Below are 13,976 nucleotides of genomic sequence, written 5' to 3'. Positions count from 1 at the left end.
CTGCATAGAGGCTGGCCGGCGTAAACTAGGTTCAGCGGTTTTGGTGTTCTCTCTGATCACGCATCTTGTTGCACATTTACATCCAAAAGATCGAGGGGTCGTGAGGAAAAATAACACCCCCTCCCCTCCCCCTCCAATGTTTCCTCGAAGGAGTTTTGCTAAATTCTCCTCCTATGGACAATGGCAGTTGTTGCCCCTACACTCCACTTCCCCCCCACCTCTTTTTGCCTGTTGCCCTTCTCCCTTTCGTTTCGGTCAGGCCTCGTCGTTCGGAGAGACTTCACTCCTAGATCAAGATAATAAAGACCCCCAACAAAGCGACTCCGTTCTCTGAACGTGACCGAAGGGGTCATCATCACCAGCCTAGAGCTAGTACTTCTGTGGACCCGTCCTCCACAGCAACTGCGGGTACAACCGATACTGCCATCAGGGTAATGTTACCGCTACCGGTGCTGCTATTTACCTTCGCAACTACTACCATTCTTCTACTGGTTGGTTTACTGTGTGTTAGTGGCTTTTGTGTCTTCTTTGTGCAGCCATACTGTGTCTTTGTATATATATATATATATATATATATATATATATATGCTCCTTTCTCTTTGTTCCTCTTTGCTGAAGCGGCGGTGTGGAGGCTGTGTCGTACGAGACTGTGACGGCTCGGTGCTCGATGTTTGGTTTTCTGCTAGCGCGGAGCGCTGTTTGCCTTTGTGTTCCCCTGCTCTTAAATTCGGGGGATACGCCAAAGACCAAACGGGAGCCAGGCAACAATTCTTTGTTGTTTTTATCGAGCATACTTTCGTCCGCAGCAGTTCCTTGTAGGCAGCGCGGAACTTGCAGGCTGCAACTAGTACTATACATCGTGTGCAGACATTACATTTGGAACTCGATAGAAAATATCCGAAGATTGACGGTGGCATAAATAGTTATGCTATAGTTAACCCTCGGCTAAACTGCATATCATCATACAAACTGTTGTGACAAACAGAAAAGCGACTAATCGTTTTCGAAAAATGTTCTGTTGTGAGCCAAGGTAGAGTTCTATAAACCATCATCGTGCGCCTTGTAAAGTATCTCAAGTCATCTACTACGGTTTCAGATAGAGTTGTTCAATGACGACACAGACCAGGCAGGATAAACGTATTGGGTGACTCGATGGAATCCCTGTTAGTCCCAGTAAAAAGGACGAAATCTCTAAGAGTCATATGTACATTTGGGGGAGCCACAATGCCAAGATGATCGGAAAGTATACTTGGCTACAGCTGGTAATACATTATTGACGGAGATAACATATCGTTTTTATGAACCGACTCGATCGCGTTCTATTATACTTTGCATAAACAGATCATCTATATATTGTATAAACGCGGGTATATACGAAGCTGCGATACACAAAACCTGATCACAATAATAACGCTCCGGCGTGCGTAAACCGGATCATACGAACATTTCAAAGTCTAAGAACGCTACAATAAAGAGCTTCCGGTGCTTCTGTTTCGCGCATTAACATGGATTCCACGTCTACAGGAGCACTATGGCGAAAAATGTCTTATGGCTACCACTCGACTTCACACGTATCACGCATTGGCTTCTTTATCCTTCTCGAATTGGGCTTAGTAACGTTTCTGCTACAGATGTGTATATGCGGGGATAGATGCAACAACTCGATTGAAAGAAAACCCAGATTTCACTTCGAATAACTTCGGCAGAATTTGCGAGGCAGGCACATTAGACACATGTACTCATCTTTTGACTAAACAGGAATACACACGGGCGTGTAGAATGATAACTAAAAACTTCAATATTGAGTTTCTAATAAATGAGTCCTTGAAACAAGTATATAATATCTCTACAATTACGAGTTCTTCAAAGACGCCGTTGCACGCAGTAAACTTACTACATGTTACACATGCGCGCATTAGCTTCCGTATGAAGTTTCAAATTCTAATTTAACTCGAGCTTATTTTTATCTCGATCCCATATGACCGAAGTGAGTAATAAAAACATTTAAGTACTATATAATCGATAAAATCAATGTTTTCTTACTAAAAAAGGACAAATAACTCCAAGGCTTTTCAGTTCCTGACTACTGATCATCGACGGGGCAAGGCAGCGTACTAGCTGTATAAGGGACTCTGCGTAAGTCTGTACCTCGTAGGCCCACTGCTTCTACTACTAGTACAGTCTGCGTAAGTCTGTACCTCGTAGGCCCACTGCTTCTACTACTAGTACAGTCACTACATTATGGATGAGTGGATGTAAACAATTTAAGTTCTAATCGTACTGATTTCATGCCATTGTTTTTGCTGTTCTATTGTTGCCTATATTCTATTCGTTGCCGTCACTGCCGTTCGTGGCCCTTTCGCCGTCTGGATTTCGTGCTGTTCTTAAACGTTGGTCGTTTGATTCACTACTCGTCACCTAACCTAACCTAACAGGGGGTTACATACCCAGCTTGTCACGGCATATGGCGCTTTTGGGCTCCGCCAATGGAGCGAAGCAAATTAGCAACGTTGGCGTTCTGCGGCTCGTATGCAGGCGCGGTGGTTGGCATACCACTGTCATCCTTTCTTACCAGCGTCTTCGGCTGGCAGTGCTGCTTCTACTTCTATGGCATATGCGGCATTATATGGTTCGTATACCAAAGCCACTGCGGTGTGTTATATTATATTAAAGTTTAAGACGTAAAAAGCTAGGTAAAAAACGTTTGTTTGCGCAAGTGATTACGTTCACGAACGTTAATCACATAATAACTACAGTAACAATAATACTAGTTCTTGATATTATTGCAGTTGTTAGATGTTTATAAACATAGTAGCTATCATGTATACCGACTAGAAGCAAACATTTGTTCAATCAGACAAAACTTACATTTTTACAACAACAGGCAACAAAATGCCTGTTAAAGTTGTCCTTGTTGCAATTATGTACATATAGACTCACACGCATGCGTACGTTTGTACGCGATGTACGAGCCGCTGACGGCACCATAGTCTTTACTAGCTTCCCTCTTTCAATCTACCTCGGATGAAAAGGAAGAATTGTGATTTATCAACTTAATGCAAGCATGTTTAGAAGCACTAGAAAAATAGTATCTATAATGGTATGTAAGGCGGTAATTCTGAAATTTGGTTTTATACGTTTAAGCATTGTTTAACCAGATTGGTAAGTATTTTAGAACGAAACTATTATATCACAAGCTTTGGACCTATTCGCTAACAGTCTAATCTTTTCGTAGAGACAAAAACAATTGCTTCTTATCTTGTGTTAAGCTTAATCGTGGTCGCCTATCTCTACTATGGCTTTGCCTTAACAGCATACATCGAAGAGCCATCATACATGGAAATGAAATATATATGGAAAACTGTACAGATCCTAATTGTCATGCTCTGACAACTTCGAATTCTAATTAGGTACGCAACATGGCTATGGCTAAGCTTTGAGCGGCCTGCGTTCCATCCTACAATCTCGGCGCAGGAACGGCAGTACATCGAAGAATCTCTCGGTTCGACCTGTCAAAGTGCGCCAACCCTATACAATACACCCTGGAAATATATATTCACATCCCTTCCTGTGTGAGTACTCAAAAACAAAGACCGCTTTTGTCATTGCATGCTATATTATTTTCAATACAATCAAATAAACATTGTTTGGTCCTTTATCAACTATTGCTAAGATTTACTGTTTTAGGGTTCAATGAATTGTTGCGAGCAAATTCGGCTGTCGCCCATACGAACACTGGAAGCTATCTATTAATGTTATAATGTTAATTTAATCAGCGAGTGTAATCAGACTACTTAAGTTTCGATCTGAGCTTCACGTTGCGGATTGAAACTCCCTTTGAGTTACCGTTTCATGCTGGCAGATCCCCGAAGTGAAGCACGAATTAAACACTGTTCCACTCTGGTGTCGCTTATTGCTTTACATGATTGTCATTGCTAACTACCACGCCGTTACTTGTGACACACGGTGCTCCTCTACTCAATAGCGGCTCAGTATCTATCTACCGATTTCACGGTTTGTAAATTTCAGATGGGCAATTATCGTTGCAAACTTCTGCCGGTCGTGGACATTCTATTTACTGATCTTATCTCAACCGATGTACTTCAAGCAGGTCCACAAACTTCCACTTTCAGAGGTAGTGACACACCCTGTGTACAGGGTATTGTTTTCTTTGATAATATATATACAATGGTTTTAAGATACTATTAGTGCCAGACTACATGATAGGCACTCATGATATGAGGAATCTATTGTGGTCAGTAGTTCTATTGGAATTTATTACTAACTTGCAGTCGGGTTTCCTGGGGGCCTTGCCACATCTGTTAATGGCAACCGTTGTACCGTTTGGGGGTCAACTTGCCGACCGTCTCCGGAAAAGACAGATACTCACAACTACACAGGTATCTGCTGGCGTTTAATTTACTGGTGACTCTAACGCAATATGTGCTAGACTGGACTATTTTCTAAATCAGATGTCTTGACATTGCGCATATAGTAGACAAACGTTTGATTCGTTCGCCGCGATATCAAATCAATGAACAATAATTTATATAACGACTCCGTAATACTCCGCTATTGTAGGTCCTAAACCTTTCTATGGGCGCATTCGGATACCGATGTTGAAAACGTGCACATCGTTTGCACGATATGGATCCGAAAAGAGATTTTAACTTGATTTTAACCCGATGACTCAGTAGGGAAACAAGTTCTCGAAAACAGCAGCGAACCTAGAAAATGAGAAGAAGCTATGAAATTACTTTCTCTCCTGCCATAAATGACAATTGAACCCTATCGATAAACATGCTTTCCCTGTTCAATGCATAGAACCAAAGCGCAAACCGTAACAATAATTTAATCCTGGAGCTTAATAATGAGCTACCCCATGTGGCCAACAGTATCAGTCAGACGTGTTCAATGATATGAGCAGCCAATACGCATAAATAAATCTTCGTTGGTAGCTGTTTTGATAGTGATAAATCATTTTGCAACATTACATTTTACCAAAGTAAAGTACATGGCAAGACATCGTGATGATTTGTCATTTCTTTCCATTCTCTAGATTGTGATCGACGTTGAAATTGTCCAGCTTAAATTAGCCGCTTTAGTCAATGCCTTACATTTTCGCATAGAATTCAATGCTTACTCGCGCTCGTGTTATAAACGACTATGGCGGATCTCTAACGTTGCGCGTTCCCTGTGGCATTCATTATGACTGTCTACCGCCGCTGCTGTAGGTTCGAAAACTATTCAACTGCGGTGGTTTTGGCATGGAAGCTCTCTTCCTGCTTTTTGTTGCCTTCACGAGATCTACAACCTTTGCCATTATCGCACTGATTCTCGCTGTCGGCTTCTCCGGATTCGCCATCTCTGGTAAGCAAGCACGAGAATCATCAATGAGACTTCGTCAGCATCTTGATTCCTTCATTGCCAAGCAATTAGGCGAACTACTGCATGTTGAGCTAGGCAAAGCAGACGATCAAACCCTTCGAAAAGGACCGTTTCTCCTACATCTTCAAAATGATTGTTAACCATGCGACATCTGCACAACACTTACAAACATGAGCTGTAAGAATTTTCTAAAGACAACATAATGTTATGACACGAAGGTCGACGAGTGAACATTTTGCTTGTGAGCAGCTGAGCAGGTCTTCGCTAGGTCGATGGAAGACCTTCTTAACTACGTAGAGTTCAACCGAGTCTACTCATTGTTATAATAGTAACAGGTAACACGAACATTATACGCACACAATAGGAAATACGATTAAACGCCATATAGTCTGAAATAAGTAGATGTTACCGTTTGTCGTTTCTTCTCGGCCGTTCCGAGTTACCGGTTATCTTAGTTTGAGTCTTACGACTTCCTATTGTCACTATCCGACCGCTCCTGTGACGATCGTGAATTTCAGGATTCAACGTAAACCACCTAGACATCGCACCTCGTTATGCGTCCATCTTGATGGGTCTGTCCAACGGTGTCGGTACGATTGCGGGCATGATGTGCCCCATCGTTGTTGAGTGGATCACAGACAGAAAGGTACGGGTATCAATTAGAAAGCAGTTAATATCTGAACGGGCTTTTACATAAGGACATAGCTCTCTTTAATGATGTCTATAAAGATTTATTACTCCGTCATTTACTTCTTTGCTACGAAGGAACATTTAGAACGCAAAACTAACTGACAACGTAATTTAAAACGTTAATGAATGAACATGTTTTCCTTAAGCAACAGCTTCTTTGTTCGGTATCAAATTAGGTAAACACTCGGCAGGCTTTGGGACCCTCGCATGCGTACTTGATTATGTACTATTCCCTTTAAACCATCGTACAATATAATACAATGAACTTCAATATACCCCTACACCACTTCCTTCCCAAGTAGAAATCTACCGGCACACCGTGAAGCTGCTCATTCACGATAACTCGCGAGCGCAATATTAGATTATAGATCGTTTGAATGTCTGGCTCATCTTAGTTCTCGAAAAGTGTTATGTTATGCTACGTCCGTTCCATATAGGCCGCCATTCTTCTCATCCCACCTACGATCAACATATAGAACTATAGAAGTTAAAAGTACGCAGAATTGTTTGCCGGGGCCTGAATGCTTACACTGTACACTGTTCAGGGCGACGGAGCGACGGAAAGAAAGGAATAATTCGTTCTGATGAATTTGATTTGCCAGACGTTTTGCAGAATGCAGTTGTCCCGCGAGAATAGTCCTTTGAGCCATTGGTGCCAACTGTTAGACCCAAAGGACACTGGGGAAAAAACTCGGCTAGAGCTGCGCTCCAATCTGTTGTGTACTTCTTCGAGGACTGACATTGACCACACGCCTAAGCCATTCATCTAAGCTGCAGCCTCATTTTTGCAGGACTTTAAGACTGTGCGAAATTGGCCGAGTTCCGCGCGGTTACGGTACGCTAACGCGAACGAGCCAGCTTATACCTGAGTAAAACGATCTAAATATCTGTCGTTACGTCAGTGTACAGCGTCCTGATGCATACACGATCGAACGTTCATTGAGTACACATAGATAATGTAGCACTACACCATAATCAGAACATGCCAAATACACGTATTTGTTGCACTCTGCTAATATCGGCTATGATAGATCTATTTCAATCTAAATAAAAAAAAATAACAATCCCGCACGAATGTCTTTGAGGCATTGTTCCATCTTGGGCGATTCCGATTTTGCCTAAGCTTTCGCGATTGAACTCCGCAGTAGATCTACGTCTATGCAGCTAAAGTACATACAGTAAATCTCTGCAAATTTTAAAAAGATAACTTTTGTATGAGACATGTACACATCTATATAGGAAATTAATTCGATAAATATTCGCCTAAAAATAATGTTTCGATTTTCCTGTGTTTGGAATCGAAGACGATTCGTACTATAGGTAGTGAAGTTTCCATATTTTTTATACAGTCGGCCATATTTATCTAAAATAAATGTTTGGAGTTTCTTCTAGCTAGCAGTACGTATTGACCAACGACGAATAAACGATGAGCCCTGAAGTGTTTGTCGCGCCCCCTGGCTTTGATCAGTGACATTAGGTGTTAGATCTCGGCGACCCCTGGCGATGCATTCAAAAGCCAGCATTCAAACCGCCGAAGGGTTTCTGGTCGACGCCAAAGAGGTCGCCAGTATAAATTTGAAAGTAGTGCAGTGTGAAAATATATCACTGTACCGTTTTGTCGAACATGTCGAAAAGAGATAGATGTCCGGTGAGCTAATCATAGTTTACTTAGTTGCACTAGCGGGTGTAACTTAAGTATAAGTTGATACTCTACGAGGAAAGGGAATGCACAAGTGTACTGGCAAGGTCGGCTATGACCTTTCGGAGTAAACAAATTGAATTCCATTACTGGCTCAGACGTGATTATGGTCAGTTATAGAACCTTAGAAGCGGGTTTGGGTTCTTTTTGGTTTAAACAGATGACTAGATCCAGGCGCCTACCTTGTAATGGTATATACAGGACGAGCAAGGGCTAGCTGTACAACAAGCACAGAATTTAGTCTAGACGCAGGGTACAGTGAGTTTGTTCTAGTAACGAAATCAAATTCCCGGATGATGAAGACTTTGCTTCAATGGCACGTCTGCTTTTTTCATAACCGTGAACTTAACTTTCTGCCTTTCTCTCACTTTCCTTTTTCCACTGCGAATTTACCCGCGTACAATTTTTGTACGTTGCGCAACATGGTGAATGAAATTTTCACCTCACAAGCACGGTGCATCCTTTGTGACTTGAAGCAATGCAGAACCGCAGTCGAGCAGTAGCCATTATGGAATGAAAAGCGGTCGTTTTCTTTACTGGCATCCTCAAACCATTTAGAAAGACAGCCAATATAAACGTTATTTGCTCTTATGAAACCGCAAGAGACGATCTCCTTTATTATATCTCTACAAGCAGTTTTAGCCTTTGTAGCTTTTTTAATTAATTTCTGATTCTTTCATCGCTACTAAGAAGCGAGGCTGCCTCGACACGTTTGTGCTAGCCCTAGATAGTTTGCTACCATTTTAGTGAGAACCGTTGACTTTATTCACGTTATTTATGTTCACTGTCATTGTGATTTTTCTTTTAGAAACCGGATAAAGCTGCTGAACAGTGGCAGCGGGTATTCATCATTGCTTCCCTTATCCATTTCGGAGGGGTGATCTTCTACGCGATCTTCGCGTCGGGCGAAAAGCAACTATGGGCGGAGCCCGCCAAAGAGGCGGAACCCGTCGGTCAGCAGTCAGGGCAACCGTTCCATCAAGCAGGGAGACAGAGTGGTTATATCGACCAAACAGGGGGTCAGGGAACGGCACCCCCTTCATACGGTTCGAACGCTGAGACGAACTTTGTCTACGACCCAACCTCGCAGCAAGTCATTCAGGTACAGCAACAAAAGCACTGCATGCTATTTTTGTACACACAAACATATACGCACGCATGTACGTGCTGAAAAGTAGACCTATATTTATCGGTGTCAATCACCTGTCTAAATACTTCTGTTACGGCCATTCAGGTTGCGGCGGCCATAAGCAGCTGCTGTCTGTCAGCACTCGTATCTGCGTTTCTGCATACTTCTCACGAAGTCACAGCGTCGGACATAATAGTAATAATAATGATCTAGGCCACCCACTTAGCCCATGCAGGCGTACCGATCTATTATATAAACAGAACATATGCATTTCACCAGGTTAAGCATATATCATAGACTGAGCTTACGGCTCATGTCCTTTACGGCTGACTTTGTGTTTTACTTGCTTTGTCGTCATTTTCTATTGTCTTCCACAACAGCCTTCCAGGCCACCGCCTCCTGTTGCTCCCAGTATGCCAGCTTACCAAGCCCAGCAACCTGTGTATGATCCGAATGCAGCCTGGGGCGAAGAAGCTTCTAGCCAACAAACCTCGTACACAACTAGCAACTATCCGTCAGGTTACAATACGCAACGACAGTGGTAGGGACATCTAGATCCAAAAAGAGGAACACGAAGGGAAAGACACGGCCATTTATTTTGTAGACACAAGCGGAGGGCGATGAGAAACACCGACAGCGGACGGAAGAACGAGGCGTACATGAGCTTCAGTTAGCTAGAAGAACGCAGGCAACTAATAGCTGCATAACAAGCGATAACAGACTGATAACGTAAACAAGACGATATCAACTGAGAAACGAACTGCGAACAATATTAAGCTAAACACAAATGAAATCTATGTTAAGGTGCTTGCGCCCATATGACATTCATCGTCGATTCACTATCAAACATACTATATATATATATATATATATGAGAATCTACGGCGAATAGCGCTTTACGGGGAGGCTAACCAGGTTGTAGCAGCTGAAGGGACGCACGCTTAGAACGACAACGAGTATTTTACCTAACCAGCAGTGTGGATCACGACAGATATCGAAAGATTTAACGAGAAAACGACACGAAATCAATATGATAGATCTTGTTTATGAAGGTAAAACGGTGCACACGAGGCGTCGAAAAAAATTTAATAGGCGTATCTAGTGAAAACAGCTGTTGGCGAGACGGCTAGAAAGAGGGATTCAGAGGAGTGACCTCAAGCTTCCTCGGAGTTAGCGCGGAGTTACAGAACGATGATGAGGACGACGATGTCAACGACGAAGGTTAACGGTATCAGGTTTGTGACACGAGACTGTTGCTATTATCGTTGACAGTGGCCCGTAAAGAAGACAGTTATTTGAAGGAAAGATACTTATCTCGGAAACAGGGCGGCACTGAGGGTTATACAAAGCTAGCTAATACAGTAATGGACACGAACGACGTGATATAGCACATCGTAATGCAGCCGTGTGGTAATATATGCAACCAGCTGACCCTAACGGCGACACGGCATTGAACAGCAACAGCCGTAGAATCGCGAATCGCGCACGGACGGAGGAACGGAGAAGGGAAACCGATGCTCGGGCAAACGGGCGGGCCTTTAAGAGTCATACAGTTGTCATATATATATATATATATACATGCGAGCAATCCGTAGAAAGGGACGGTTCGTTTTGAAGGACACTATAGAATGTTGCAGAAAAAGCCTGAAGTGTTAGATACTGATGATGGCCGACACTAGCAACACGGTATGGCAATATGGCTCTACGAGTCCGCTCCTTTCCTTGGACGACATGGCCAGTACGTCCTAGTGCCACTGTGTTATAATAACACTTGGGTTCTATAAGGAAAAGTGTTACTGTATTATCAATTATAGTACATGACTACTACGATAACCAATATTGTCGACATTACAAGTATTATGATAACGTAGTTGTGGAACAATATATACTGAGCAGTCTTTCGAAGCGACGCCTGACGACAAGTATTCCCGATGCAACGGCGACAACGTTGGTTAGACGGATCACGACACATGCTCCGCTTAACGCTCACGGCTGTTCAGTCGCAATCATCTAGCCCGAACTAGAAGAAGCCGTCAGAGAGTGCTCGCAATACGATCCATTGCCTCAACTCGTACTATACTGATTACTTGACTGGACGTAAACTCACAAAGGAATGATGACTGATGATAGTAACGATGATGGTAGTGGTAGTGGCGATGAGACTCGAAACGGGAAGGGGTGGAGAAGCCCGAGTAGAAAAAAAAGTCCACAGAAAAACGAATAACGGACACGTTAACAAACGATGGCAAACAAGACGGTGTCAAAGAGGTAATACACACAGTTTATCTGTTCTCGGGGTGATATCGAAGCATCCTATAATTTCAAAAAGTATTGTTATCATTACCATACGATAATATATCTAGTTGTATGCTAACACAAATGAATAAGCCGATTACCAAGCGTGTTATAAACATTGGCTATTCGCTCATCATATAGAAGAGAAACACAGATTCGAGAATGAGGATAGCGAGAGGTATATATGGCAGTGGTCGTAAAGGGGCGGAATGGAGGTCATGTCAATGGACTGTGCCTCGCCAACGGTAACTTGCGCCGATTGTGGGTAGGCAGAACACAGAGGATAAGCCGGACATTTTATTATCGAGTTTGTTTAAATCTTTGCAACTTTGTTGTTTATGCCTGTGGGCCATTTCAGGACTCATCACCCCCCAACATAATACCGTGAGATCGCTAGAGATATTACTGGAACAAACCGCACTCTGCCGTTGTTACAAGTGTCGCCTGTCACTAATTCAAACGATAGAATGAGAGTAATTATAGAACTATAGTGCTCGTAACGTTACTTAACCGACTGAGAAAATGAAACTTATCATTCCCATTATTTTTTGTAGTCGGTGTTTGGCCAGGGTTGTTCGGAACGCCAACATCCCAAAATTTCGCTGTTTTTTAACGGACTGAAGTTTATTTAGGAATCGCATTAACGTTGTTTTGCAACGTTGTTTACGTAATCGTTTCGTGAGGCTAAAGTACGATAAGTTCAGTGTGCGTGATCGTTCACGTCAGTTCAGGTGTTTCCTATTCGTTTGTTCGATATGATGTGGAAAACATAGCTCAGAATCGTAGCCCGGTTGGGGCAATTAGCGGCTGTGTATTTTGGTTTGTAACAAGTACGTGCCGATCGCTGTCACGTGCAGGACGTTTGTAAAGAAAATCATCTAAGTAACACATCGAAAGTTCTAAAGGATAATATGCTTTTCGCCGTTCTCTCTCTTTGCATACAGCGTGTGATCGAGTGTAAGTTTACAGTACGTTTTTTACAAAGAAATCATTGAACTTGAGTTTGCGGGCCCCGAAGTATAGTCAAGTACCTGACGACAATACGCACTCATCAAGCTGCTAAGAGGAAGAAATAAGCAGACGCGTCAAAGCTCTTCTAGCTGCACAGGAACTTACCGGTTTTCGTTTATCAGGTACGAGAAAAGTAGCATCCAGCTAATATCTGCGCTTGTGAACTTCGTCAAGCAATTAATCAGCAATGGATAGAGTGTGACCCAGTCATCGGCAGACGTTTCTAAGTTGCTTTCTCTTAAGCACCATCCCGCATTCCCGCTCACAGTGCGTCGTCAGCGCGTCTAGCCTAGACAACGACGGTACGCTAATACCGAGAGCTCATTCATGTGGGAATGCCTATCCTACTAGCTTTTACATTATGTAATCGCCCGTGTTAGTTGCGATCGCTTATCGGATTGATTTTTCTTAGCTTGGCGTTTGAATTATAGTCGCTTCGAGAGCAGAAGTGCTAACATAAACTGGATTTTTAACAAAATAACCGTAGAACAAATCTTGTATGTTAACCGATTGTACTGAATACCTAATTACTGAGCACGTTTTAATAGCCATTTATATGTTGTAACAGCTGGTTGGGGGCCATCCAACTGGATGGCTAATAGAAACGTGACTGGTAAAGAGATAACAAGATGAGTACTACTGATAAGGGTGACAGCGTTACTGCGACTGTTTTTATTCATTAGCTGTTGAGTACTGTTCAACTAAACGTTGATCGTTGTATATTGGAAGTGGAACGAGTAAAAGCACCGCTAAATGAGGGAAAGCTGTTCAATGGCTAGACGAAGGGTATTGCGACGGTCTGATGAACGGGGCGAGATCAGGCATGAACATAGGCTCACAAGACAATACTAGGCCAATAGCAGTGCAGCCTAAATCGGCTATTTCACAGGGATGAATGAATGGCCGAAGCGATGCTAGAGGCTTCCCTGACTCAACGAATGCAGTTGTGAGGCCGTCCTGCCCTGCCGCAAATGAAACGAGAAAGCGCTCAAAAAGCAGTGAAAGAATCAGTTAAAGATACGGTAATACAAGGATATATATATATATATATATATCGCGCACAGCCGTTAGATCTTGCAGCAATAGTACTCATAACGGGCTGTGCAAATCGACAGTACGAAAACATCTCACAGCTTTTGCTTCACTACAATCGACAAATAAGAAGATAGACTTTGTTGCGTTGTAAAAATGTATGTTTTTCTTTCTATTAGCTGGATATATATATATATATATATATATATATATATATATATATAGCAGGATATATATATACGTATATATCTGACAAACGATAAAAAGTAATACGATAACGATGATCATGCAATTTCAATGATGATTAGTTAAGCATGGGGGCGACACACAGGACATAGACACTTGTCTACATAGTTCACAGGAATATTAAACGGCTAGATAGAAGGATATACTCCTGACTTCTCTAAGGACAGCCTGATGGCCGGCTAACAGACTTAGCGCTGAGTAGCGATGAGCTTTCACTAGCAATGCTATTTGCTACCGAAAAAAATGGCTTCGTATACGTCTAAAAGATTTAGATGTATACAATGAAACATAGATGGCTGTCTTCGACAACAGCAGGATAAATCTATGGTCTATTATGGATTTTCTCTGCCTCTGAGAAACAGGTTCGCCGCGCGAAAAAAGTTAACTGGTTCCTCTTTATAGCGCAGTGTAGAATACGGCATCGAACAGATTCCATGGCATGCAATAAATTACGAGCGAACAAAACTTACAAGTTAGAACCCAGCT

General features: G+C 42.5%; 1 protein-coding gene across 1 annotated transcript in view; it reads left to right on the top strand.

Annotated features, from left to right (window-relative positions):
* The window catches only part of LOC111270087 (vesicular glutamate transporter 1), a 125,357-nt gene extending 115,404 nt beyond the window's left edge, over positions 1–9,953 (top strand). Inside the window, exons 6-13 of the mRNA XM_086972360.1 lie at positions 2,436–2,629; positions 3,411–3,572; positions 4,030–4,135; positions 4,293–4,400; positions 5,235–5,370; positions 5,907–6,040; positions 8,586–8,879; positions 9,287–9,953. Coding sequence (XP_086828486.1) covers positions 2,436–2,629; positions 3,411–3,572; positions 4,030–4,135; positions 4,293–4,400; positions 5,235–5,370; positions 5,907–6,040; positions 8,586–8,879; positions 9,287–9,451 — 1,299 coding nt within the window. The 3' untranslated portion in view covers positions 9,452–9,953. The remainder of the gene's footprint in view (positions 1–2,435; positions 2,630–3,410; positions 3,573–4,029; positions 4,136–4,292; positions 4,401–5,234; positions 5,371–5,906; positions 6,041–8,585; positions 8,880–9,286) is intronic.
* The last annotated feature ends 4,023 nt before the right edge of the window (positions 9,954–13,976 follow it).

Source organism: Varroa jacobsoni, unplaced genomic scaffold (assembly GCF_002532875.2).
Source record: "Varroa jacobsoni isolate VJ856 unplaced genomic scaffold, vjacob_1.0 scaffold_1444, whole genome shotgun sequence".
Classification (NCBI taxonomy): domain Eukaryota; kingdom Metazoa; phylum Arthropoda; class Arachnida; order Mesostigmata; family Varroidae; genus Varroa; species Varroa jacobsoni.
Note: the sequence above shows the minus strand (reverse complement) of the source record. Positions and strands in the feature narration are given on the sequence as shown.